This window comes from Moschus berezovskii, chromosome 12, assembly GCF_049115385.1.
Source record: "Moschus berezovskii isolate FMDL1 chromosome 12, NW_MosBer_1.0, whole genome shotgun sequence".
NCBI classification, from domain to species: domain Eukaryota; kingdom Metazoa; phylum Chordata; class Mammalia; order Artiodactyla; family Moschidae; genus Moschus; species Moschus berezovskii.
In genome coordinates this window covers 56,206,638-56,231,505 of record NC_142471.1, presented here as the reverse complement: position 1 = coordinate 56,231,505, position 24,868 = coordinate 56,206,638, and the positions used below count along the sequence as shown (strand labels likewise).

The following is a 24,868-nucleotide window of genomic DNA, read 5'->3' as shown; positions in this document are numbered from 1 at the left end:
AGGGGATCTTCCTGACCCAGGGATCAAACCTGCATCTCCTGCATTGTGAGGTGGATTCTGTACTGCTGAGCCACCAGACAGCGAATTAACTCAAATTATAATTCTACATTCCCTTTGAACCAATAATTCTGGTTCAAAGATAATTTATCTTGTAGGTACAAATGATATTTGTATAAAATTTAAACTGATATTTGTACAATATTTTCTACAATACTGTGTGTCATTACAAAAAAATCCTAATTCATCACATTCTCTGTTAATGATGAATTTCCATGTAAGCTTTAATAATGTTCCATGTGAATTGATGGAGCATGATTTCCAAGATACAGTAAGTGATCAAAGCAAGACATGGTAAAGACTGTAGAATATGGTACCAAAAGGAGAAAAAACTAAATGGATATGTGTGGATTCATTTGAATAAGCATAGCATAATCTGTAGAAAGACGCACAAAAATATTGGTAAGAGTTAGGTGTTTTTGAAGGAAACAGTGTATGATAAGGAGTTGGGAGAAAGAGGAAAATTTACTTTTTATTCTCTATTTTTATCTTTAAGATTTTGTGCCTATGTATGGTAGAATGGAGTATCTTTTCCAATTCTTCATTCTTGTATGATAGCATTTTATATCCACACTTTTTGGCATGTGGTTTGCAGTTTCTTCCTGTAGGTGAAGCAGACTATTCTGCACCGTTGAGGTAAGGCTTGGTCCTGTGATCTGAATTAGCTGAGGGCATGTGAACAAGCAGAGGTTCAAATATTCTAGCGTGATCTCGTTCACCCTCTTGTGTTCTTGGGATCTGTCACATGAAGAACATAATCCCGAGGGCTGCTAGTTCCAGAATGAAGAGGAGGTATGGAGCAGACCAGGACCCAACTTACAGCTTTGAGCCAAGCCCAGGTGACCTGTGTAAAATGGAGTCACACCAGCCAAACTGTGGACTTGTGAGCATAAAAAGTAAGTTTTGCTGTTGTAAACCACTGAGTTGTTTATTGCACAGGATTGTTGCAGCAGTAGTTGAATAGGACAAATCCTATTGAAGCTCTCTTAATTGAACCTCGCTTAACCAGATTCCTATATTAACCAATGCCCTTTTTTCCTCTATGAAAACATATTAACCGATGGCCAATGCCTCTTAAATATTCATAACTAGTAGGCTAATCTATTACAGTCACATCCTTCCACTCCTTCCAGTTGAATCATATGCTTACTAAGAGTTAGATATCTGTTCTCAGTCTTATCTATTTGTTCTATCAGTTGAGTTACTGATAACTCATAGTTATCAATGAGTTTTGATTAATTTAATTAAATGTGACTAAAATAGAATGTCGGAGAAGGCAATGGCAAGCCACTCCAGTACTATTGCCTAGAAAATCCCATGGATGGAGGAGCCTGATAGGCTGCAGTCCGTGAGGTTGCTAAGGGTCGGACACAACTGAGCGACTTCACTTTCACTTTTCACTTTCACACAGTGGAGAAGGAAATGGCAACCCACTCCAGTGTTCTTGCCTGGAGAATCCCAGGGACGGGGGAGCCTGGTGGGCTTCCATCTATGGGGTCACACAGAGTCGGACACGACTGATGTGACTTAGCAGCAGCAGCAAAATAGAATGTGGGCTTCCCAGGAAGCATCAGTGGTAAAGAACCTGTCTACCAATGCAGGAGATGTAAGAGACACAGGTTCAATCCCTGGGTTGGGAAGATCCCCTGGAGGAGGGCATGGCAGCCCACTCCAGTATTCTTTCCCAGAGAATCCCCATGGATAGAGGAGCCTGGCAGACTACAGTCCATAAGGTTGCAAACAGTCAGACATGACTAAAGCAACTTAGTATGCATGCATGCAAAATAGAACGTATTGCTTGTATGAAAAGTACCATGTAATCTTTGATTGAGCTCAGTAAAAGTCACTAAAAACTGTGAAAAATTAGTTTAATCTTGGTAAATAAATACTATAAAGATATAAAAAGATTTTCATTTAAACTTGCTTCCCAAATTTTAAAAAACTGTCATCCCTTTTAAAGACACTAAAACTAAAAGTGATCAACTATAGATTATTTATTGGAGAATGATTATATGGTATTCAGCATCCAAAGACCTTGGCTCTGCATGCAAATATTTGTGAACTACTACACTTCTCTGTTTTAAGTTAAACTGTTTAAAGTATGTATTGTGCATTATTTATTAGATTTATGATTCCTTGAGGCTCATAGACAGTTTTCCATTAATTACATCCTCATGGAAGGAAAAGTCTTTTCCAGGTTCACACCATTCAGGAATATAGAGCTGACACTAGAACTTCATGCTACTCTTGGAACTCTGTACTGAGTCCTAGACTCAGTGTCTGACATCAGTTAGAGACTGAAATAAAGCAAGACTTTAGAATTCCCAGTGCCTCTCTTCTGGTCCTCAGTTAGGCTTTCAGAAAGCTGTTTAAATGTTAAAGGGTATTAATGCAGTAGTATAAATTCTACTTTGATAATGAAGACATAATGGCTGATCAGTTTAGTTTATCTTTAAAGTAAAACAAGGAAGAAGGAGCTCTCAGATACTATCACTTAAGACTACGGTCTATGAGTTCTAGTACACTATTTTCAAAAAGCTTTATTCAATTTAACCTGTTTTAAATACAGTAGTCTACAGTGAATAATTTTAACAACTAGAAATTCAGTTTATCCTTGTCATCCTCAATCTCATCTCCCCCCGCCCACCCCCCAGCTTGTAACAGTAAAACTCCTGGAATACTTTAATTTGGTTAGTTTTCCATTCTGCTATTCTTTTCAAGCTTGATGTGGATCAGGCTTATTTCATGGCTTGTCTATAGATGACCATTTGACTATTGCTCTAACTGTGATTTTGAGAAAGCCACAAGAGTACAGCCACCTGAAATATTTTCCCAAATGACCCTCCGACAAGATTTTTCTAGGCCAGCCCTCCTATGTTTACATTCAATCCCTTGAAAAGAGAGGATGGGGAGTGGGTATTATTTGCATGAAGCCACTATATAAATTTGAAATAGGAAAGACAAAGGCCTCTTTTAATTCTTCCCTGAAGTGTACAGTTAGCAGAGAAGAGTTCACTAGGGCTTCTTAGATGAAAAGCATGGACTTGGCTCTGATTGAAAGGAAGAGATTCTGAGAGTTCAGATGTGGACATTTGTTTGAGAAAGAGCAGCACAGTTGGAATAATTCCTAGCTGGGATGCCGTGATAAGAGAAAACCTTAGCAAAAGCAACAAGGTAAAGGATGCTGGTGTACATCTCGCTGCTACTTAAGTAGTTTAGTGTTTCCCCAAAGCCTCTTATGGGCTTGGAAGCAACTCCTAACTGAAAAGTAGGTATATTGCAGTTAGGGATATGACTTCATCAAATCTATGATTTTACTGTATACTCGTTGAGCAGCATCCAGGCCCCAGATGAAATCAAAGTGGTTCCAATCTGGCAAGAGTTTGAAGTAACGGAGATTCCTGATTTGGGGGAGTATCCTGGCCACATCTCGGGGTGTGATAAGAATATCATTTCCACCAGCCCAAATAGCAGTAGGCACTTTCATGGCAGTCAGGTCATATAGTGGAGGACGACTCTATGGAAGAGAGAGAAAGGACATTCATGAGAGGAAGCTCTTCAGAGCAACAACTGACTTCAAATAAGTATTGAGACTACTAGATGAGCATTTACGATGACCATAGGAAGACAGCATGCAATGGTCCCTATATTCAAGGAGTGTGAAGGAATAAGGTAAATGGCTAAATAAATATTTGTATACAAAAGAGGGTATGTCAAATGCTATAAAACATTCCCCAAATGCTATGGAGGTGAAGACAAAGAAGAAATTATTTTCAACTGAGGTTTCATGCAAAGAGCAGTCATTTGAAGGGCTTCCCTGGTGGTTCAGATGGTAAAAAGTCTGCCTGCAATGCAGGAGACCGGGGTTTGATCCATGGGTCGGGAAGATCCCCTGGAGAAGAGCCTGGCTACCCACTCCAGTATTCTTGCCTGGAGAATCCCATGGACAGGGGAGACTAGTGGGCTACCATCCAAGAGGTTGCAAAGAGCTGGACACAACTGAGTGACTAGCACTGTCACTTTCACTTGAGGAATGGTTTTAGTTTAAAGACAAGGATGAAGGTGGGAGCATTTTCCAGCAGGCAGATAGAGCATGTGTGCCATGGTCAGGAATGACAAGCTACCCAGTGCACCCAGAAAAGAAACTATGTAAGGGAATACAGTAGAGACAGTCAAGGTCCGGAGACAGTCAAGTTCTAAATGCCAGGTTAAGGCTGTTGGACGTCCTTCAGAAGTTTTAGAGACAAGGCAGGGTCATTTCTCACAGCTCTGCCTAGTTTGTGAGATGACTTGAAGAAGAAATTGGTTGGGAATGGCTCCTGAAAAAATCTAGGCAGGCAGTTTGGCTTATCCTCAGAGCAGGATAACTGAAGCTGTTATTTAGTCGTTAAGTCGTATCTGATTCTGTGACAACAAGGACTATAGCCCATGAGGCTCCTCTGTCCATGAGATTTCCCAGGCGAGATTACTGGAGTGGGTTGCCATTTCCTTCTCCGGGGATCTTCTTGACTCGGGGATCGAATCCACGTCTCCAGCACTAGCAGTCTGATTCTTTGTCACTAAACCACCAGGAAGCCCTCAACTGAAGCTGTAGAGATGGCTAAATTATTCAAACACAAAGGGGAGAGAGATGGGAAGAACTGTGGAGAATTCTGATAATTGACAGCGGTGAGGGTTAGAGAGTAGCTGCTGCTGCTGCTAAGTCACATCAGTCATGTCCGACTCTGTGTGACTCCATAGACGGAAGCCCACCAGGCTCCCCCGTCCCTGGGATTCTCCAGGCAAGAACACTGGAGTGGGTTGCCATTTCCTTCTCCACTGTGTGAAAGTGAAAAGTGAAAGTGAAGTCGCTCAGTCGTGTCCGACCCTTAGCAACCCCACGGACTGCAGCCTACCAGGCTCCTCCATCCATGGGGTTTTCTAGGCAAGAGTACTGGAGTGGCTTGCCATTGCCTTCTCCGAGAGAGTAGCTAGTGAGAGGCTAAAGAGAGCAATCAAAAAGGGAGGGAAAAGATCAGAGAGTGTTACATTATGGAATCCAAGTCTGGGTGGTAAGCTGCAAGGAGTCTATGGTAGCTAACACTACAGGTGAGATTAGGCAATTATATCTGGCAATTAAAAGCCACAAGTGATCCCATGGACTGGGGCCTGCCAGGCTCCTCAGTCCACGGGATTTTCCAGGCAAGAATACTGGAATGGGTTGCCATTTTCTTCTCCAGGGGATCTTCCCCACCCAGGGGTCGAAGCCAGGTGTCCCACATTGCAGGCAGACTCTTTATAGTCTGAGCCACCAAGGAAGGTACCTTAAATAGAACAGCTATAATGAAAAAGATGAAGACTCAAACTACCTTTTCCAGTGTTCAGGAGTGAGTAGAGAAGTAGATATACTTAGCATTTTTAGATATTAAAAAATGTTGATTAAAAACAGAATGATGGAAAGATGATTTGATAGAATTGAATGCTTGAGGAAAGGGTTTCTCTTTGTTTTTTGTATGAAGCAGGAGTTCATTTAAGATAACAAGAGAAGCCAGTAAGAATAGATGAGAAGAGATGGGGTCGAGGACATAAGACAGGATAACTTGGATAATAAGAGGACCATCATATTCTGAGAGTGAAAGGCAAGACAGAATCAAAAAGACAGAGAGATTTTAAGGTGGATTAGAGGGAAGTTAAGAAATTTCATTCATACAACAAATGATCATCAAGGGACTAGTAAGTGCCAGCTACTCTACCAGCTGGGACAATACTGGTGAACAAAACAGAAGGAAATTCCTACCCTAATAAGGCTTATATAAGTTAATCTTTTTATTCTCAAGAAAACGTAGAATGGACACAGAGGTTGTTTTGGGAACTTATGAAGAGGACACACTGTTGAGAATGGAATAAAAATTGACTTCACAAAATTACAAGCAAATAAAATAGAATTGGCCTGGAGTAGGGTAGGACCAGCTAGCTAACTGTAAATTCTGAGAACATTTACACTCTCAATATTTGTCATCACGTTGTACACTTCAATCTTAAATCTTTTGGGTCAGTTTTACCTCAGTAAAGCTGAAAAAAGAGAACTTGATCATAACGGTTTTATGTGTATATGATTTTTTGGTCTTATTTTCTTGTAAATATAAACAATTTATAAACATAACATGTTCATGAAAAACAATGAAAGAGAACAAAAGTGTGTGAAATCCAAAATAAGAGCCTCCTTTTACTCCTTTGTGTTTCCACTTCACCTTTCCTTTCTTCTTTTTCTTGAAAGTTATCACTTCAACATGTGCGTTTATTTTTTGGCCTTTTTCTAAGCATTTGCAAATTTGTGCATCTGTGCATCATATGCATCTGTGAATTTATATTGTCTGAGGAACAGGAGAAAACTTTTGTGGGTAATGAAAATTTTCAATATTTTGCTTGTGATGTGGTTACATGAATGAATATATTTGTTGAAACACTGAGTTGAACATGTCAAATCAGTGACATACTGTATGTAAATCACATATTAATCATGCTGATTAAAAATAATAAAAAATAATAATTATACACCACGCTCATTGTCTTAGGAGCTAGTAGATTCATTTCCCTAACAATTCATTCTGTTACTGAGAAATTGAGGGCTTCCCTGGTGGCTCAGCAATAAAGAATCCACCTGACAATACAGGAGACACGGGTTCGATCCCGGTGGAGAAGATCCTGGGAGAAGGAAATGGCAACCCACCCCAGTATTCTTGCCTGGGAAATTCCATGGGCAGAGGAGCCTGGCAGGCTAATGTCCATGGCATTACAAAACAGTCGGACATGCCTTATTGACTAAACAACAACTGAGAAACTGACTGGTCTGTTTGACTCATTTGATGTCCAGAAACAATTTAATTGACCTATGTTTGCACCCATAGCTTTAGGTATGTCAGTTTGGGAAAATAAAGGAAAAATTTAATTTAACGTTCTTAGTTCATACTGAGAAGCCCAGCCACTGACTTAGGAAAAAAAGGAAGGTGGCAACAGCGTTGATTAAAAGTATAGGATGGCTAAATGAATATATAAATTTTGGTATGTAAAGTTAGAGGGAAAAAGATGTCTTAAGACTCAACTCTTCACAGGTGGATAATTCTTTTAACTTCTATGTGCAATTTTTTTTTCTGTTGGTATCAAGAAGTATGTATTCATTTACTATATAAATTTTTATCACAATTTTAATTATTATGCAGCCATTAAAATTATAATAAAAACCTCTCCTGCAACATTAGTTATGTTTGGCTATGACTATAAGTAAAAAACAAGATTGAAAGTTGTGGAAAAGTAGTGACGTTGAGATTGGAAGAAATGTAACAAAATATTGATCCATCTAGTTATCTCTGGGTGGAGGGATTATTGATGATTTAACTTCCTTAGTATATACTTCTTTTATTTTTAGATTTTTTGAAATAAATAAATATTTACAATAAACTTTGAAAAATCTCTGTCTACCAATGTGAATGTGACCAAGTGCCAGCTAGGATTCTTTTTGCTGTCAAACAATTTGTCATCATAATTTTTCAAAGCCAACCTTCTGGGGTTGCTCTGAGTAACTCACCTGATTGTAGCGATGCATGTTTTCAGCTTCACTTCCCCAGTCATAAGCTCTGAATTCATCAGAATGGTAAAGCTGGAATGAAAAGTTTTACAGAAAAGTAGTATTCAAAATAAGAATTACGATTGTTAATAGCAAATCTTAGAAAAGTATACTGAATGCTGGGAAGAAAATAAGGCTTCTGCATCACCAGAGGGTATAAATAAATTTTACCAGTGTGCAAAACAAGATCAAGAGAAAAGGAGGCAATGAATTCCTTGGTTTGAAGGAAAAGCTAGTGAGAACCCAAGACTCACTGAGGGAAATCAAATGTCAGGTATTTCTCTCTCTGGGGAAGGCTCAGTTCTTCCGAGGTTCTCCCAGTTTATGTTTAGTTTCAGCTCAGAGCCTACTTTACAAGCTCGTATTTAAAATGGGTTTCATTTATGTGACCCACTTGGTCTGCCCATACCTTGTTCTTTCTCTTAAAATCCAGGGAAATGCAACTATAAAGATGGTAAAAAAGGTAAAATGGAAGCTAGCTGCTAAGCTTAGAACAGACATGCTAACTCTGTCTTTTCAAATATAAAGAAAATAAGGGGAATGGTTTTCCATGACAAAGACACTACCTGTTTTATATGCAGGATGTTCTGTACTGATGATCCAGTGGGAGCATGGGACATATACACATCCATTCGGCTCTGAAGATAAAACAAAACATATTAAAGCAATAACCACCCAATGAAAAAACTGTGCCTTTAAGAAGCAGATAGGAAAATGCAGTGTAAGAATGCAGTAGAATGGCAAGGCAGAATCCATTCCGTTCCATTCCATGCTGTCTTATATGTTCCAAGTGGTGAATTTTATTTGAGGCTAAAGTGACCCAACAAGAGGGGGCACAAAGAATAAGTTTAAAGCTGCTTTCCTAGGATTTTATTTTTTAATGCATTGTATTATAAAATCAAGCTGACTATAGTAAGTGGTGGCTAACTGCAAACGTGAAATTGCCACCTATTGTTGGACAACTATTATCTTAAATTTGACCAGAGATGAAAGGATGAAGCTGCCTATTCTCTTCTTTACTCTTCACATTTATAGTCCATTGAATATCTAATCTTCTATGCATAGAAAATCTCTGCCTTTAAAATGAGTTAAGAATACCACATTAATTTATGTAATATGATAGATACATCAAAATGAAACAAAGCTAACTTCCTTCGTGGCTAAGTGGTAAAGAACCCACCAGCCAATGCAGAAGACACAGGTTTGATCCCTGATCTGGGAAGATTCCACATGTCATGGAGCAACTAAGCCCACAAGCCACAACTATTGAGCCTGTGCTCTAGAGCCCAGGAACCAACACTACTAAAGCAAGTGTGCTTGGAACTCGTACTCCAGAACAAGAGGAGCCACTGCAATGAGAAGCCCATGCACCTCAGCTAGAGAGTAGCCCCCACTCCCCACAACCAGAGAAAGCCTGCACAGCAACAAAGACCCAGCACAGCCAAAAATAAATGAATAAAATAAAAAACAAAAAGAACCAAAGGAAAGCTGGAATTTCTAAAAGCATCAAATGGCCCTCGAATCATTATACACACCATATTCATGTTTTTCTTGTTGCATCCCGCCCATAAGGACATAAATTCACTACATATCACCCATAATATTTTATTGTTGCAGATTTTGATAGAAGGTGACTTCCCAATACTTTCTTCTAAAAAGAAACCTTTGGTACCAAACAACTTCTGTAAAAAATAAAACATAATTATTCTTTCAAGAATCATTTTCAGACTTCTTGACGTTCCTTTCACCTTCTGAATGAGAATTCTTAGGAATCTATTTATGTTCCTATATTTTTTTCCTATTTTGCTCAAGGAGACCAAGTTATTTGGGAAAAGTAACTATTTATAAATCAATCTTTACCTAGGGAATATCATCAAACATAATTTACAAGGAGATGGTAGCAACGATCTTCAGCCCCAAATTAGCTAATTTACCCATTGTGAAAGCTCCCCTGAGATCAGTCCAATCAGTGATTGCCTGTATTTCTCATTAACTGGCAAGAGAAGTAGAACAACTTCTCCTTTAAGGTCAAACATTGCCTTGATTAGGAAAGAAAAGCAGGGTTTTACCCATGTACACATCACCTTTCTGGTAGCGTACCAGAGTGCTTGACTTTCATGCTGAAAAGTAGAGGATGGTGTACCGAAGGGAGGGTGCCATTGGATAGAAGAAAATGATGTCATGGGCGACAGCATGATTAAAACTTCTAGACTTTATAAAAGCAAGTTTGGGTGGGGATCTCTGATAGAACGACTGGAGCTTCTAGTGGCAACAGATATGGTGGGGTAGGAGTAGAGAATGGGACTTAAAGTGGCAGAAAGTTTGACAATAGGGAATTAGAAACTGAGATAAATCAGGGAAAATACGTACCTCAGACCTGGCCTATGTAGGCAAAGCAATACATATGCAAAACAGGTATACTTAGTGATAGATGTGTCTATCTCTGGATTTACTTTAACTAGTTTGCCTGCTTAACTCTGCCCCAATGTAGAAAACATCCCAAACTAATGGAGGCCAACACATTTTGAAATAGAACTATCAATCACACAAAAGGGAAGTTACATTGTGGTTTAGTCGCTAAGTCGTGTCCGACTCTTGCGACCCCATGGACTGTAGCCCGCCAGGCTCCTCTGTCCATGGGATTTTCCAGGCAAGAATACTGGAGTGGATTGCCATTTCCTTCTCCAGGGGCTCTTCTGACCCAGGAATCTAACCCAGGTCTCCTGCATTGCAGGTAGATTCTTTACCAACTGAGCTATGAGGGAAGCATTGTACTCAGTCATTCAGTTGTGTCCCACTCTTTGCAAATCCATAGACTGTAACTCTCTAGGCTCCCCTGTCCATGGAATTTTCCCAGCAAGAATACTGGAGTGAACTGCCATTTCCTCCTCCAGGGGATCTTCCTGACCCAGGGATTGAACCCATATCTCTTGCATCTCCTGCATTGGCAGGTGGATTCTTGATCACTGAGCCACCTGGGAATCCCTAAGTTTATTGTTGTTGGTGTTCAGTTGCCCAGTCATGTCTGACTCTTTGAGACCCCATGGACTGCAGCACACTAGGCCTCCCTGTCCATCACCATCTCCCGAAGTTTGCTCAAATTCATGTCCATTGCATCAGTTCATGTCCATACAGCCATTTCATTCTCTGACACCCTCTTCTCCTGCTCTCAATCTTTCCCAGTATCAGGGACTTTTCCAATGAGTTGACTGTTCACATTAAATGACCAGAATACTGGAGCTTCAGCTTTAGCATCAGTACTTCCAACAAATATTCAGGGTTGATTTCCCTTAAGATTGACTGGTGCCAATCTCCTTGGTGTCCAAGGGACTTTCAGGAGTCTTCTCCAGCACCACAGTTCAAAAGTATCAATTCTTTGGCACTCTGACTTTTTTACAGTTCAGCTCTCACAACCATACATGACCATTGGGAAGACCATAGCCTTGACTATATGGATCTTTGTTGGAAGAGTGATGTCTCTGCTTTTCAACACACGTCTAGGTTTGTCACAATTTTCCTGCCAAGAAGCAATCACCTTATGATTTCATGGCTGTAGTCACCATCTGTAGTGATTTTAGAGCCCAAGAAGAGGAAATCTGTCACTACTTCCACCTTTCCCCCTTCTATTTTCCATGAAGTAATGGGACTGGATGCCATGATCTTAGGTTTTTTTAATATTAGTTTCAAGCCACCTCTTTCACTCTTTTCCTTCACTTTCATCAAGAGGCTCTTTAGTTCCTCTTCACTTTCTGCTGTTAGAGTGGTAGAATTTGCATATCTGAGGTTGTTGATGTTTCTCCTGTATATCTTGATTCCAGCTTGTGGCTCATCCAGCCCAGCATTTCTTATGATGTGCTCAGTGTATAGGTTAAACAAACAGAGTGACAACAGACAGCCTTGTCATACTGCTTTCTGAATCTTGAATCAATCAGCTGTTCCACTTTTGCTTCTCAACCCACAGACAGGTTTCTCAGAAGACAGGTAAGATGGTTTGGTATTCCCATCTCTTTAAGAGCTTTCCACAGTTTGTTATGACCACACAGTCAAAGGCTTTAGCATAGTTGATGAAACAGAGGTAGAAGTTTTTTTCTGGAATTCCCTTGCTTTCTGTATGATCCAGCAAATGTTGGCAATTTGATTTCTGTTTCCTTTTCTTTTCTAAACCCAGCTTGGACATTTGGAAGTTCTTGGTTCACATAACGCTGAAGCCTAGCATACAATATTTTAAGCATGACCTTACTAGCTTGGGAAATAAGTACAATTGTCCGATGCTTAGCACATTCTTTAGTACTACTCTTCTTGGGGATTGAAATGAGGACTGACTTTTTCCAGTCCTGTGGCCACTGCTGGGTCATCCAGATTTGCTGACATATTGAATACAACCTTGATGGCATTATCCTTTAAGGTTTTGAATAGTTCTATTGGAATTCCATTACATCCATTAGCTTTATTAACATCAGTGATTCCTAAGGCCCACTTAACTTCGCACTCCAGAATGTCTGGCTCTGGGTGAATGACCACATCATCGTAGTAACCTAGTTCATTAAGATCTTTGCTGTACAGTTCTTCCATGTTTTTTTTCCATCTCTTCTTAATCTCTTCAATGTCTGCTAGGTCTCTACCACTTCTGTCCTTTATTGTACCCATCTTCGGGTGAAATGTTCCCTTGATATCTCCAATTTCCTGAAGAGAGCTCTAGTTTTTCCCCACAAAATATGATCCACTGGAGGAGGGAATGGCAGATCACTCCAGTATACTTGCAGTGAGAACCTCATGAACTGTATAAAAGAACAAAAAGATATGACACTGAAAACAGTATTGCATAGAAACCTGGAATGTTAGATCAATGAATTAAGGAAAATTGGACGTGGTCAAGCAGGAGATGTTAAGAATAAACACCGACATCTTAAGAATCAGTAAACTAAAATGAACGGGAATGGGTGAAATTAATTCAAATGACCATGACATCTACTATTATGGGAAAGAACCCCACAGAAGAAATGGAGTAGTCCTCATAATCAACAAGAGTCTAAAATGCAGTACTTGGGTGCAACCACAAAAGTGACAGAATGATCTCGGTTTGTTTCCAAGGCAAACCATTCAACATCACAGTAATTCAAATCTATGCCTCTACCACCTGAAGATGGTAGAGAAGATGAAGTTGATCAGCTGAAGCTGAAGACCTAGAAGACATCCTAGAACTAAGTTTATTAAACAATACCAAAAACCCACTATCAAATCAATCATTAGGGCTCATGAAAGTTCTTCCTTGTGTTATCTCACAAATCCTTTTTTTCCCATTCCTACCTCTCCACCACAAACCAGGACCTCATATTAAAAATGAATTATTGATATCCTGACTTGTCTCTTTGATCTCATTTTGGCCATAACTTATTTTATCCTTCAATTCACATTTAAGGGGCAATCTTGATAAAATACTAGTCAATAGCTTTTTCGAGAAACAAAAAGCAAACAGAGAAAAACTTTTAATCGATAAAATCTTAAATTCACAATTGACCATCAAACCAGTTTTCCAACCATTGGAAAATAACCAATAAATAGTTGAATGAATAATTCAGCTGTAAAACATTTAGGCTTTGGCATTTTAGCTTTAGTAAATTGAAGCAAGTTCCCATATGGAAAGGGGTATATTATTCCAGCTTATCTAACATCAAAGTCAAGGACATCAGTAACCAAATTGAAAAATGTCTTCCATTTGAGCACTGTGAATTCATTGACATGCCCAGTGGAACAAGAACAGAACAAGGAAACTGCCATAGCAGTCAGCTCAGCTAGAAATTCTGACTTATATTCAGGTCTGTTAATAACTGAGTATAAGGCAATGGCAAGCCACTCCAGTACTCTTGCCTAGAAAATCCCATGGATGGAGGAGCCTGGTAGGCTGCAGTCCATGGGGCTGCTAAGGGTCGGACATGACTGAGCAACTTCACTTTCACTTTCCACTTTCACACATTGGAGAGGGAGGTGGTGGCCCACTCCAGTGTTCTTGCCTGGAGAATCCCAGGCATGGGGGAGCCTGGTGGGCTTCCGTCTATGGGGTCACACAGAGTCGGACATGACTGTAGTGACTTAGCAGCAGCAGCAGCAGTGAATTGTATATGAGAGCTGTAGACACTGTGACATAGACACACACACACACACACACATACACAGCACCTGACCCCAGAGTCTGGTATCTACAGATTTCAAAATGTCCTATTTTTGTTTCATAGTAGATTTTCAAATAATAAGGGTCTTGGCCACCTCATGCGATGAGTTGACTCACTGGAAAAGACTCTGATGCTGGGAAGGATTGGGGTCGGGAGGAGAAGGGGACGACAGACAATGAGATGGCTGAATGGCATCACCGACTCGATGGACATGAGTTTGAGTGAACTCCAGGAGTTGGTGATGGACAGGGAGGCCTAGCGTGCTGTGATTCATGGGGTCGCAGAGAGTCGGACACAACTGAGCGACTGAACTGAACTGAACTGATCATCTTCATATACACTGTAGCAAAAGGAAGAACTTACCTTGATTGCAGAACTTGGAAGTTGGAAAAATCTGGTAAAAATGCCCGTCGGGTATTTGAAGGAGACCACAGGACCCAAGGCAAAATTCATTTTGATTCTTTGTGCCAGTTCAGGCATGGTGGCAAAGGCTACAAACCCTAAGAGAACAGGAGATTAGACAATCTTATAAAAATTAGGAGTAGTGATGTAATGTTTCTGCTAACAAAAGTGAAGCTTTCCTTTTTCATTTTATTCTTCTACTGCAGCAATCATGGGGGATGAATTGGGCAACTCCTCTGAGTTATTCTGCAAAGTTAATCTGTCTTCAGCCCTGTCTACTCTCAAATCTCCATTTCTTTCTTACTCTGAACAATTTAACTTGGTTGGGAAAAGTTAGGGATAAATTGCTGAAGCAACTCCTGCCAAGTAAACTGAGGATGCCCTCAACCCCCACCAAGCGGGGGCTAAGTGCTGGCAGTATTGTCACTCTACACCAACTCTGAGATGACAGAGTGAGTCACGGAACCTCTAGAAATAAATGATCAGTTTGTCGGAGGTGAATCAATCAGCTCTTTATGCATCACCATCTAGCTATTCTGGAGGAGAAAATGGCAACCCACTCCAGTATTCTTGCTGGGAAAATCTCATGGACAGAGGAGCCTGGCAGGCTACAGTCTGTGGGGTTACAAAGAGCTGGACATGACTGAGCATACACACACACACACACACATACAGCTATTCCACAGTTTTTCTTTCTCACAGTGGAATGAGACTGCATTGCTCCCAGTGCTTCATTGGATGCTTGCCAAACCTCCAGAATCTTCTGTGCTTCCAAAAGGGCGACCATGGTCCCAGTAAGGACCAAGTGTCTCCATTTATAAAGCAGTAGCATTGCATTTGTACCCAGCAATATGAGGGTGAAGGTCGTGGAGCTCAGCTCCGCACAGGAAAGTCTATGTGGAGGATCTCCTTTTTTTGGTTCCCTGTTGTGCTTTCCTGGACCCCGCTCCATTGTGTGTGTGTGTGTGTGCGCGCGTGTGCGCGTGCGCATGCTCAAAGCCATAGCAGAAGTTTTTTGTTTTTTTCTGAATTTCTTGTTGAAATACTGAAACTGTCTTAACCAGAAAAGGAGCTGGCTGGCACTGATAGAAAAACTGAAACAGGCATAATAGCTCCCCCTAGAAGATGTCTAGAAATGTGCAGAGGTTAAGTTTTTGATGGTCATACTGGCTGAAGAGTCCTACTCCATGCGATATTTAATGGGCTGGGCCTGACTTGTTAAATGTCCTGTGAAGAATAGGTCCTTCCCACATAACAGAAATTTCTCTGCTCAGGATGCAAATCACGCTCACTGAGAAATGTCATGCTTGAAATGCAACACAGAGCCCTGATAATCAAATTGACTATTTTCTCTGCCAATCAGATATTGAGGGCGTATCTAAGTCTAACCTGCTTTTCTAGTCACACTCAAATCATCTTTCTCCTAAAATCTCTCCAGAACCCCATCAGTGAAGTCAAGATGACCTGGTGTGAATTTTGTGTGCCATCTCTAATGTGTTAAGAGACCTTGAAGGAGCCAATTAATTTCTTTGAACTTCTGTCTTCTTTTTCTATGAGATGGGAATAATAGTGGTAGGCTTGTTCTAAAGCTTAGAGAGGGATATTGTAGGAAATGTCCTGAATGAAAAGCCCTAAACATAGAAAATGCTCCTAAGTGTTAGCAATTATGGTACGATTATTTTCCTGTTAGTGGTAGGTTTTTGTTTTTTTTTTTTTGGTGGGGGGATAGGGTCCTTTTACTAGTTCTTTGATACTCCTTTAGTATATTCTCTCTAATGCTCATATGCTGCAAGCTAAGTTGCTTCAGTTGTGTCTGATTCTTTGCAACCCTATGGACAGTAGCCAACCAGGATCCTCGGTCCATGGGTCTCCAGGCAGGACTATTGGAGTGGGTTGCAATGCCCTTCTCCAGGGGATCTTCCTGATCCAGGGATCAAACCCGGATCTCTTATGTCTCCTGCACTGGCAGGTGGGTTCTTTACCACTAGCGCCACCTGGGAAACAATGCTCACAGCTTCACAGCCATCTCCTAAATTTGTAAGCTGCCTATCAGTATAAATAGGCTTCCCTTATGGCTCAGCTGGTGAAGAATCTGCCTGCAATGCGGAAGACCTAGGTTCGATCCCTGGGTTCAGAAGATCCCCTGGACAAGGGAAAGGCTACCCACTCCAGTATTCTGGCCTGGAGAACTGCATGGACTGTATAGTCCATGGCATCACAGAGTCAGACATGACTGAGCAACTTTCATTTTCACTTTATCAGTATAAAACACTGGTAAATACATGTTCGTTTTTGATGATAATAGTGGTAATGTAGGATTATTTATTATCTCTCACACAGTTTCACCCAAATTAAGTGCATTTTCATTTAACCCAGTCTCTTAAAATTAGAAATTTTAGTGGAAGATTGATAACAAATTCATACTTTTTGTAGTATAGGGTTTTTACATTTTTATTTGGAGCTAGATTATTGATTTCTTTTTTGAAAAATCTGGGAAACCATTAAGAAGTATACATTCAAAGTACATTTCTTGAACTTTTAAAAAACTTTCTATACAGTGCTTATAGTTAATTGTGTGCTAAACCACTTCAGTCTTGTCTGACTCTGTAGCCCTCCAGGCTCTTACGTTCATGGGATTCTCCAGGCAAGAATACCGGAGTGGGTTGCCATTTCCTCCTCCAGGGGCTCTTCCTGAGCTAGGGATCAAACCCGGGTCTCTTATGTCTCCTGCATTGGCAGGCGGGTTCTTTACCACTAGCGCCACCCATGAATCATACACTAAGTGTATATGCCCAATTTGCCTGTTATAGTAAGTTTTTGCATTCCGATTCACAAAGAAAACATTACTATATCTTTTAAAATTTGTTCAAATATGAATATAAGCCCTCTTTTTTATTTTTTAATATCCCATGTGGGTTGTGAGGAAGGTATGATTGATGTATATTTAACATTCTTCCAGGATATTTCATGCCATTTGGCTTTACTTTTTCAGCCTGGAGGAGATCTAGAGACTCAGTCTTCAGAAATATTTCTTTGGAATTCCTGGAAAATTACATCACCATTACAAATGTGCTGCCATGACCGGAAATGGATGAAAGATTCTTCCTACAAACTCACAGTCTCTGGAATTCAGGTTTACAGCCACTAGAGTTACATTCCCATCACAGGACATATAATTAAGGACACTGTAAATGTAAAACAGTGACTCTGTTCCTGATTCAAAGGTGAACTCTTGCATGGCTCTGACCCTTGTAAAAATGTTGACCCTTGTAAACATACCTATTGTAGTACCAAGCGAATATCCAACGAAATACAACTTCTGCTGACCAGTTTTATTTACAATGAAGTCTATTATTCCGGGGAGATCATATTTGGCCATTTCATGAAAGCTGAAGAATAAAACAGGACCTTATAAATATTTGCAGCTAAGTTCAAAACAGAGGACTTGTTCATTTTTGTTTTTTATACACAGAATTTTGTGCTGTCCACTTACTTGGTTTGTGTTTCATTATTTATCCAGTTATATGTAGGCTATTGTGGTTTTGGTTTGCTGCACTTATATGTGTTACTTTCTAATAGCAGGAATGATTTCAAGGCTTGTGTATACTACATTTTCTGAAATTCAGTCTTGCCATTCTTCCTCTTCACTCCCTTCTCTTGCATTTCTTTTGCTGCCCTTTACCTACCTGGTTTTAATGCCTCTCTTTCAGTCTCTCCCAGGGAACTTCAAGATGCTTAGGGCCATTTAACACTCAGATTTCGAAATGGAAGTGGTTGCAAATCATGATTGTACCATGTACTAGCTGAGTAGCTGTCTGTAAGTTACTTAAATGCGCTGAGCTTAAGTTTCCGTTCTGTTCCGTCGCTCAGTCGTGTTCGACTCTATGCGACCCCGTGGACTGTAGCCTACCAGGCTTCTCCGTCCATGGGATTCTCCAGGCAAGAATACTGGAGTGGGTTACCGTTTCCTTCTCCAGGGGATCTTCCCGACCCAGGGATCGAACCCGGGTCTCCCGCATTGGAGGCGGACGCTTTAACCTCTGAGCCACCAGGGAAGCCCCGAGCTTAAGTTTCATCACCTGTAAAATAAGCATGATAGTGCTATATGGCAGGGGAGCTATGACAGCTGGATAGTATTAAAGGAATGACTCTAGCAGCAATTAGACATTCAATCAGATGTTGCTATTATTATTTCTGTCCATATACAGTTATATTCAATATATACCAAAATCCTATAGTACTGGTTCAGTCAACATTAATACAAATGTTGAGAGAACAAAAAATAATATATCTATATATTATATAATAATATATGGTTGAGTTAGGTATTTCACAAACTAAGGGCCTGCTTATTAAAGGAATATGAGAGGAAATATAGATTGGTACAGTATAAGAGAATCGTTGTGATGCCTTACAGTAAACGAGCTGCAAGTTCCCAACTAAGGACCAGCTGCATGAAGTATTTCCTGATGTTTGCCCCTGGCAAAAGCTCTGACCCTAACAATTTGGCCTATTCTTCCTTTCCTTCCAACTTGTCAGTAGGTACAGAAATAAGGTATGGAATATTTCATTAATATGCTTCTGTTCTAGTAGCAGGTTTCAAACAACCAGGGAATTTAAGCCTGAGAAAGGATGCTCATTGCAGACAGCAGCCTGTTCTCTGATGACAGCAGAAAACACTTTGATTAAAGCAAGCAGTCAGTGTGTCAAAAGATTCTTTCCTGTTACCTATTAACAAGGTTGTAAAGATCTCATATTAGAGTTTTCCTGAAAATGGTATTCTATACATTCTCAACCACAGTTCCTGTAGGTAAAATATAGTACTGATATACATCATCTTTGCAAAACTAATTGACAGTCCAAGAGAAAAAAAATTGTAATAACATCACTAGGATAAAAATATAAGCTTCGTGAAGGTGGAGGCTTGTTTACTCTTGAATGCTCAGGGACTAGAACAGTACATTGAACAGGCACTCAATAAATATTGGCTGAATGAATGCATACGTTGTTCCAAGAATTTTCTAATCTGTCGTTTGAGACATACTTTGTATTGGATAGAAATGTATGTTAAAATGACCTTGTCGAAATGATAATTCACTTGTCTGAGATTCAGTGTAAATCAGAGCTTCCTGCTGTTTATCTCCTTTGAGCTATTAGCAGAGACTGCAAGGAGCTGTGTGACTCCAAGTATCACACATTATTATTAATACCATCCATGCTATTATATTTAAAGGACTTGTCTCAAGTTTTGTTCATGGTCTTTCTTAGATACAGTTTACCTAAAGGCCCAGAATTTCTCTTCGTTCACCGAGAGTGTTTTGTGTCTTCTTGACCAAGTGTTCCCTCGACTGTTTCCCATCCATACATCATAACCAGCATCAGCTAGAAGGAATCCAAGGCTGCCATTGGCAAAATTCTCAAGCCAGGAGGCATTGTCTGAAAACAGGGCATGCTGCATATATACAACTGGTCGGGCGCCTAGAGGGAGGCAAGAAGGCAGAGAAATTTATAACAACTAAAGCATCTCGGAAACATAAGAATCACACACACACACACACACACACACACACCCCATTGGAAAAAACCCAAACCAAAAAAGAGACACATAATAAATGTATTTTAATTCCCAATCTTGCCCCAATTCTATCCTCCCTTCTTAACAATGTCTTTCCTATAAATGTTTCTCCTTTTATATTTCATAGTGGCTCCCCACAACTCCTCATCATGCTTGGTGTTGCAAGATTAGCAAAAAACAAAAATAAAGGTAAACAAAAAGACCCAGGATGCCCTGCTAAATTTACATTTCATATTAACAATGAACTAGGTTTTTAATATAAGTATATCATAAAATGAGACATATGAAAAACTCATCTGCTCTTATCTGAAATTCAAATTTCATTGGGCATCTCATATTTTATATACTAATCCTACCCATGTCACACTCCCATTTTTCATTTTGAAACTCTTGAATTCTTAAGCAACATGATTTTAGCTGCCTCTGAATGTGGATGGGAGATGATTTGGTAAATAAAGACCACTGAGCCTTTGCAGATACTTTGCTTACTCTTCTCTCTCCCTCCTCAGATGATTTGTGGTTACGTTTCCCTCATAGTTCAAAAGGATACATAGCAGCACTGTTTGCAATAGCCAGGACATGGAAGGAACCCAAATGTTCGTCAACAGAGGAATGGATAAAGAAGATATGGTACATGTATACAATGGAATATATCTCAGCCATGAAAAGGAATGAAATTGGGTCATTTGGGAGATGTGGATGGGCCTACAGAGTGGCATACAGAGTGAAGTAAGTCAGAAAAAGAAAAACAAATATCATATATTAGCACATATATATGGGATCTAGAAAAATGGTATAGACGATCTTATTTACAAAGCAGAAATAGAGACACAGATGTAGAGAACAAATACATGGATACCTAGGGAGAAATGGGGTTGTGTGCGAGAAATTGGGAGATTGGGATTGATGCATGTACATAATCTCTGTCCAACAATGAGGAAATCCACTTTATGGGAATACAGCAATTTCTCACGTGAGAAATAAGTAATGAGCTGACATAACGTAGGCTCCACTTTTACACTGACTCCCTAAGAAGCAAGTCTGGCAGCAGTCAACTAGATCAGTCCTGCCCTTTGTAATTTTCTGTTCTTGCCTGCCTTCAGAGAATTGGAATACAATGAGACTTCCTGTTAACTATATAAAAACTAATCCAAAATTCAAACCAATTTTGATAAATTAGTTACTATCTTAATGAACAGCCAGTACTAAATTTTAGTCATGTGCAATTCTCCTTCTCAAGATAGACACATCTTGTACCTGTGATCCTAGTGTCTTTTCGCCCGTGGGGAATCCGATTGACGCTGAGTATGTACCCATCTTGAGTGGTTACATCATACTCCTCACTGGGGTAGCCATTATAGGTGATGATTTCACTCTGCTCAGTAAAAATAGAAGCATTAGCTAAACATTTTCTCTAAAGGTTATCAAAAGGAGCTAGAACAAAGCAGCTAGTGTGTGCTTATTAGGGTAAATTATATGCAATCTGCAGCCCCAGGTAGCAGTGAGATTAATTTACTACATAAAGTCATGATTAAAAAAATTAGTAGACTATTAGAAAATGTCTGCTAGTGGTAAATATTGGGAGGGGAGTTGGAGATAATATCTTTGACCCTTTCTTCTGACAAAACTATATTCTCAAGTCAGTTGTCTTTTTTTAAGTACATATAGATATATTTTAATTGAAATGTAGTTAATTTACAAATTTATGTTAGTTTCTGGTGTGTAGCAAAGTAATTCAATTTTATACACACACAATATATATATATGTATTAAATATATCTTTTTCCATAATGGTTTATTATAGAATATTGAATATAGTTCCCTGTGCTAGACAGTAGGCAATAGGACCTTGTTGTTTATCCATTCTATACATAGCGGTTTGCACCTGCTAATCCCAAACCCTCCCCTGTCCCCCTCCCTTTGGTAACCACAAGTCTGTTCTCTATGAGTCTGTTCCTGTTTCATAGAAAAATTCATTTGTATCATATTTTAGATTTTATATGTCAATGACTTCATATATTATTTGTCTTTCTGATTTCCATGGTATGATAATCTCTAAGTCCATCAGTATAACTGCAAATGGCATTATTCTTTTTATGGCTGAGTAAAGTTCCATTGTGTATACACAAAATACAGGTATTACATCTTTTTAAAGTTTTTATTTTATACTGGGGTATAGTTGATTAACAATGTTGTTTTAGTTTCAGGTTTACAGCAAAGTGACTAAAACAATTGACATTTATGTATATAAATGTCAACTGTGAGACTGTTTTTGGTTCAAAGGTAATAAAACCACAGTCCAGGAGAGGGCAGTCACATATGTCATCCAGAGGGCTTAAAATCTGTGTGTGCTCAGTTGCCAGTCATGTCTAACTCTTTGAGACCCCATGGACTGTAGCTCGCCAGGCTCCTCTGCCCATGGAATTCTCCAGGCAAGAATGCTGGAGTGGGCAGTCATTCCCTTCTCCAGGGATATCTTCCCTACCCAGGGATCAAACTCAGGTCTCCTACATTGTAGGCAGATTCTTTACTGTCTGAGCCACCAGCAAATCTCTAAAAATCACTTATGTTTAATCTATATCAGAGATTTTCTGCTATAACAGGAACTTCAATAATCTTTCAACCTATTAATTTGCAGTATTTGATGTTCTTCAGAATTCTCCATCACTTACAATATTCATCCACACTTCAGGATTTGCTTCTTTTTCCAAATTGAAGAATCCAGCAGCATTTAAAGTTCCACAAATCAAATAGGCTGTTGTTAAAAGCAGCCACATGGTGGGAATGCCTGATAGAAAACATTTAAAAACCACAAATTATTATATGTCAAAATTGATTGATGAAATGAAAAAGTCCCCCAGTGAAAACTTGAATAACATCCTAAGAAAGCTGAGACAGTGTGGAAGGGAGTAAATACAGTGAGCTAACTCCGAACACTATTAATCTATTTTTTCACATAGAAACTGCCCTGACATAGTCCAGTTCCAGATATGAAATGAACTAGTATGAAGTCTTATTTTTTGTCTTATTTTAATCCAGGATTTTCACCTAATTTAAATCTTTGCTTACCTGTGAGTTGCCAGGATATGTAAAGATTCAGAGGACAAGTTTCCACACCATGGAGAAGCTAAAAGTGGAGCTATCCTTTAATCTCCTCTAACATCCACAAAATAAACAAGAGCAATGAACAATGAAGCTTCAAACAAACAGGTTTATGGTGAGTTTCAAGTGATGTGAAAACAGGTTTATGGTGAGTTTAAAATGATGTGACTATCTCTCTTGTGAATAACCAAAGGCAAAATTAGAATGTGCAATGTCTCTTCCTTAGCACAGTTTAAAAAGCATGTCTCCTCAAAGCAGTTTGACCAACATCACAATGCAGAGTACTTATCAAAGGGGAACTGCAGTTCAGTGGTCTGAGTTTGAAGTCCAGCCTCACCATGAACAAGATTTCTGACCTTGGGCAAGTTACTCAGTAGCTTTGTCTCTTGTTTTTCCTGCTGGTAATATTCGGATAATAAAACAACCTACCTAATAGGATTGTAGGGAGGATCAGTGACATATAATGCATTAATTGCAGTGTAAGCTCTTTCACTATTATTTTTTTTAATCCAAGAACAAGCAAGAGAGTAACATCAGAGAACCTTTATGGTAATAAATTAATGACAGACTTCTAGAGAAATTCAGAGTTTACTTTTGAAGTTCAGTAGCTTTCCCTGGTGGCTCAGAGGTTAAAGCGTCTGCCTCCAATGCGGGAGACCCGGGTTCGATCCCTGGGTCGGGAAGATCCCCTGGAGAAGGAAATGGTAACCCACTCCAGTACTCTTCCCTGGAGAATCCCATGGGCAGAGAAGCCTGGTAGGCTACAGTCCACGAGGTCGCAAAGAGTCGGACATGACTGAGCGACTGAACGGAACGGAACGGAGCTTTCCATAAACTTGCTATCTGGTTGCAGCTGATTTTATAGCTATAAATGTTATGTAATTAAAACCATTTTTGAAATTAATAATTGCCTGGAGAATCTCAGGGCTGGCGGAGCCTGGTGGGCTGCCGTCTTGTGGGGTCGCAAAGAGTCGGACACGACTGAAGCGACTTAGCAGCAGCAGCAGCAGCAGCAATGTGTATTGAGGGCTCAGCTTGTGCCAGGCCCTGTTCTAAATGTTTCATGTATGTTATTTAGATATCAAAGAAATGCCATTGAAATAGCTACTATTATTATCCTCATTTTATCAATGAAATTAGCAAAAGCTTAGAGAGATTAAAGATCTGCCCAAGGTTACAGAGCCAAGAGGTGACAGAACTAGGATAGGAACACAGGAAGCCTCAGTGCAGAGCCCTGTACCTGGCTACAACTCCCAACCTGCTTCCCAGTTGTCCTAAGTCTTGATCTTACCTAGTTAAGAGAGTTTCCCCTGCTCCTGAGGACTCCTTATCGATGAGGGACTTCTGAACTTTTGCTTGTGACAGTGAGATATGATTGCAGCTAGAAGCTAGAAAAATGAGAGATGGGAAGCCTGTGGAAATGAAGAAATCCTGGACAGTGGCACACACCCAAGGTTAACCAGTTTGACTGAACCTCATTTGCACTGAATGTCTGTCACCCTTGGGAGGGTTCAGCAACATTTTCAAAACAAGGCATCCAACGCGGAAGTGTGTACTCAGGATCCTAAGGCAAAATCAGAGTTAACAGTTGTCTACCTTCTCAATACCAGAGTTCACGAGGAGGGTCAACTGAAGCAATGTTTGTGAAAGTACTGGCAACCACCAGGTAACATGCAATGTGCAGGAAAGGGATTGATTTTAACAGTTGACAAGTTGAGGCCTTCCTGATTCACTTCTTTTCATATTTTTTAAAATTTGTTTTTTAATTGGAGTATATTGCTTTGCAATGTTGTGTTGGTTTCTGCTGTACAACAATGTGAATCAGCTATATGTATGCATATATCCCCTTCCCTCTTAAGCCTCCGTCCCCCCACCACCGTAACCCCGTCCTACCACTCTAGGTCATCACAGAGCACTGAGCTGACCTCCCTGTGTAATACCTTCCCACTAGCCATCTAT

General features: G+C 39.9%; 1 protein-coding gene across 1 annotated transcript; it reads right to left on the bottom strand.

Moving 5' to 3' along the window:
- Window positions 1-2,843: 2,843 nt before the first annotated feature.
- LIPN (lipase family member N) lies at window positions 2,844-24,390 on the bottom strand. The gene is made up of 10 exons (XM_055425146.2): window positions 24,201-24,390; window positions 22,480-22,595; window positions 21,065-21,182; window positions 19,512-19,710; window positions 17,512-17,621; window positions 14,194-14,330; window positions 9,196-9,342; window positions 8,227-8,298; window positions 7,622-7,693; window positions 2,844-3,574 (listed from the first exon to the last, which is right to left on the bottom strand). The coding sequence occupies exons 2-10, from the start codon at window positions 22,582-22,584 to the stop codon at window positions 3,341-3,343; spliced, it is 1,194 nt and encodes a 397-aa protein (XP_055281121.2). The 5' UTR covers window positions 22,585-22,595; window positions 24,201-24,390; the 3' UTR covers window positions 2,844-3,340.
- Window positions 24,391-24,868: the final 478 nt, after the last annotated feature.

Excerpts from the sequence above, each read along its gene's own strand:
- LIPN (XM_055425146.2), bottom strand. The coding sequence starts at position 22,584 with ATGTGGCTGCTTTTAACAACAGCCTATTTGATTTGTGGAACTTTAAAT. Across the intron at positions 21,183-22,479 it reads CTGAAGTGTGGATGAATATT|AGTGAAATCATCACCTATAA; the intron begins GTAAGTGATGGA and ends TTTACTGAGCAG. Across the intron at positions 7,694-8,226 it reads ACATCCTGCATATAAAACAG|CTTTACCATTCTGATGAATT; the intron begins GTAGTGTCTTTG and ends TTTTCATTCCAG.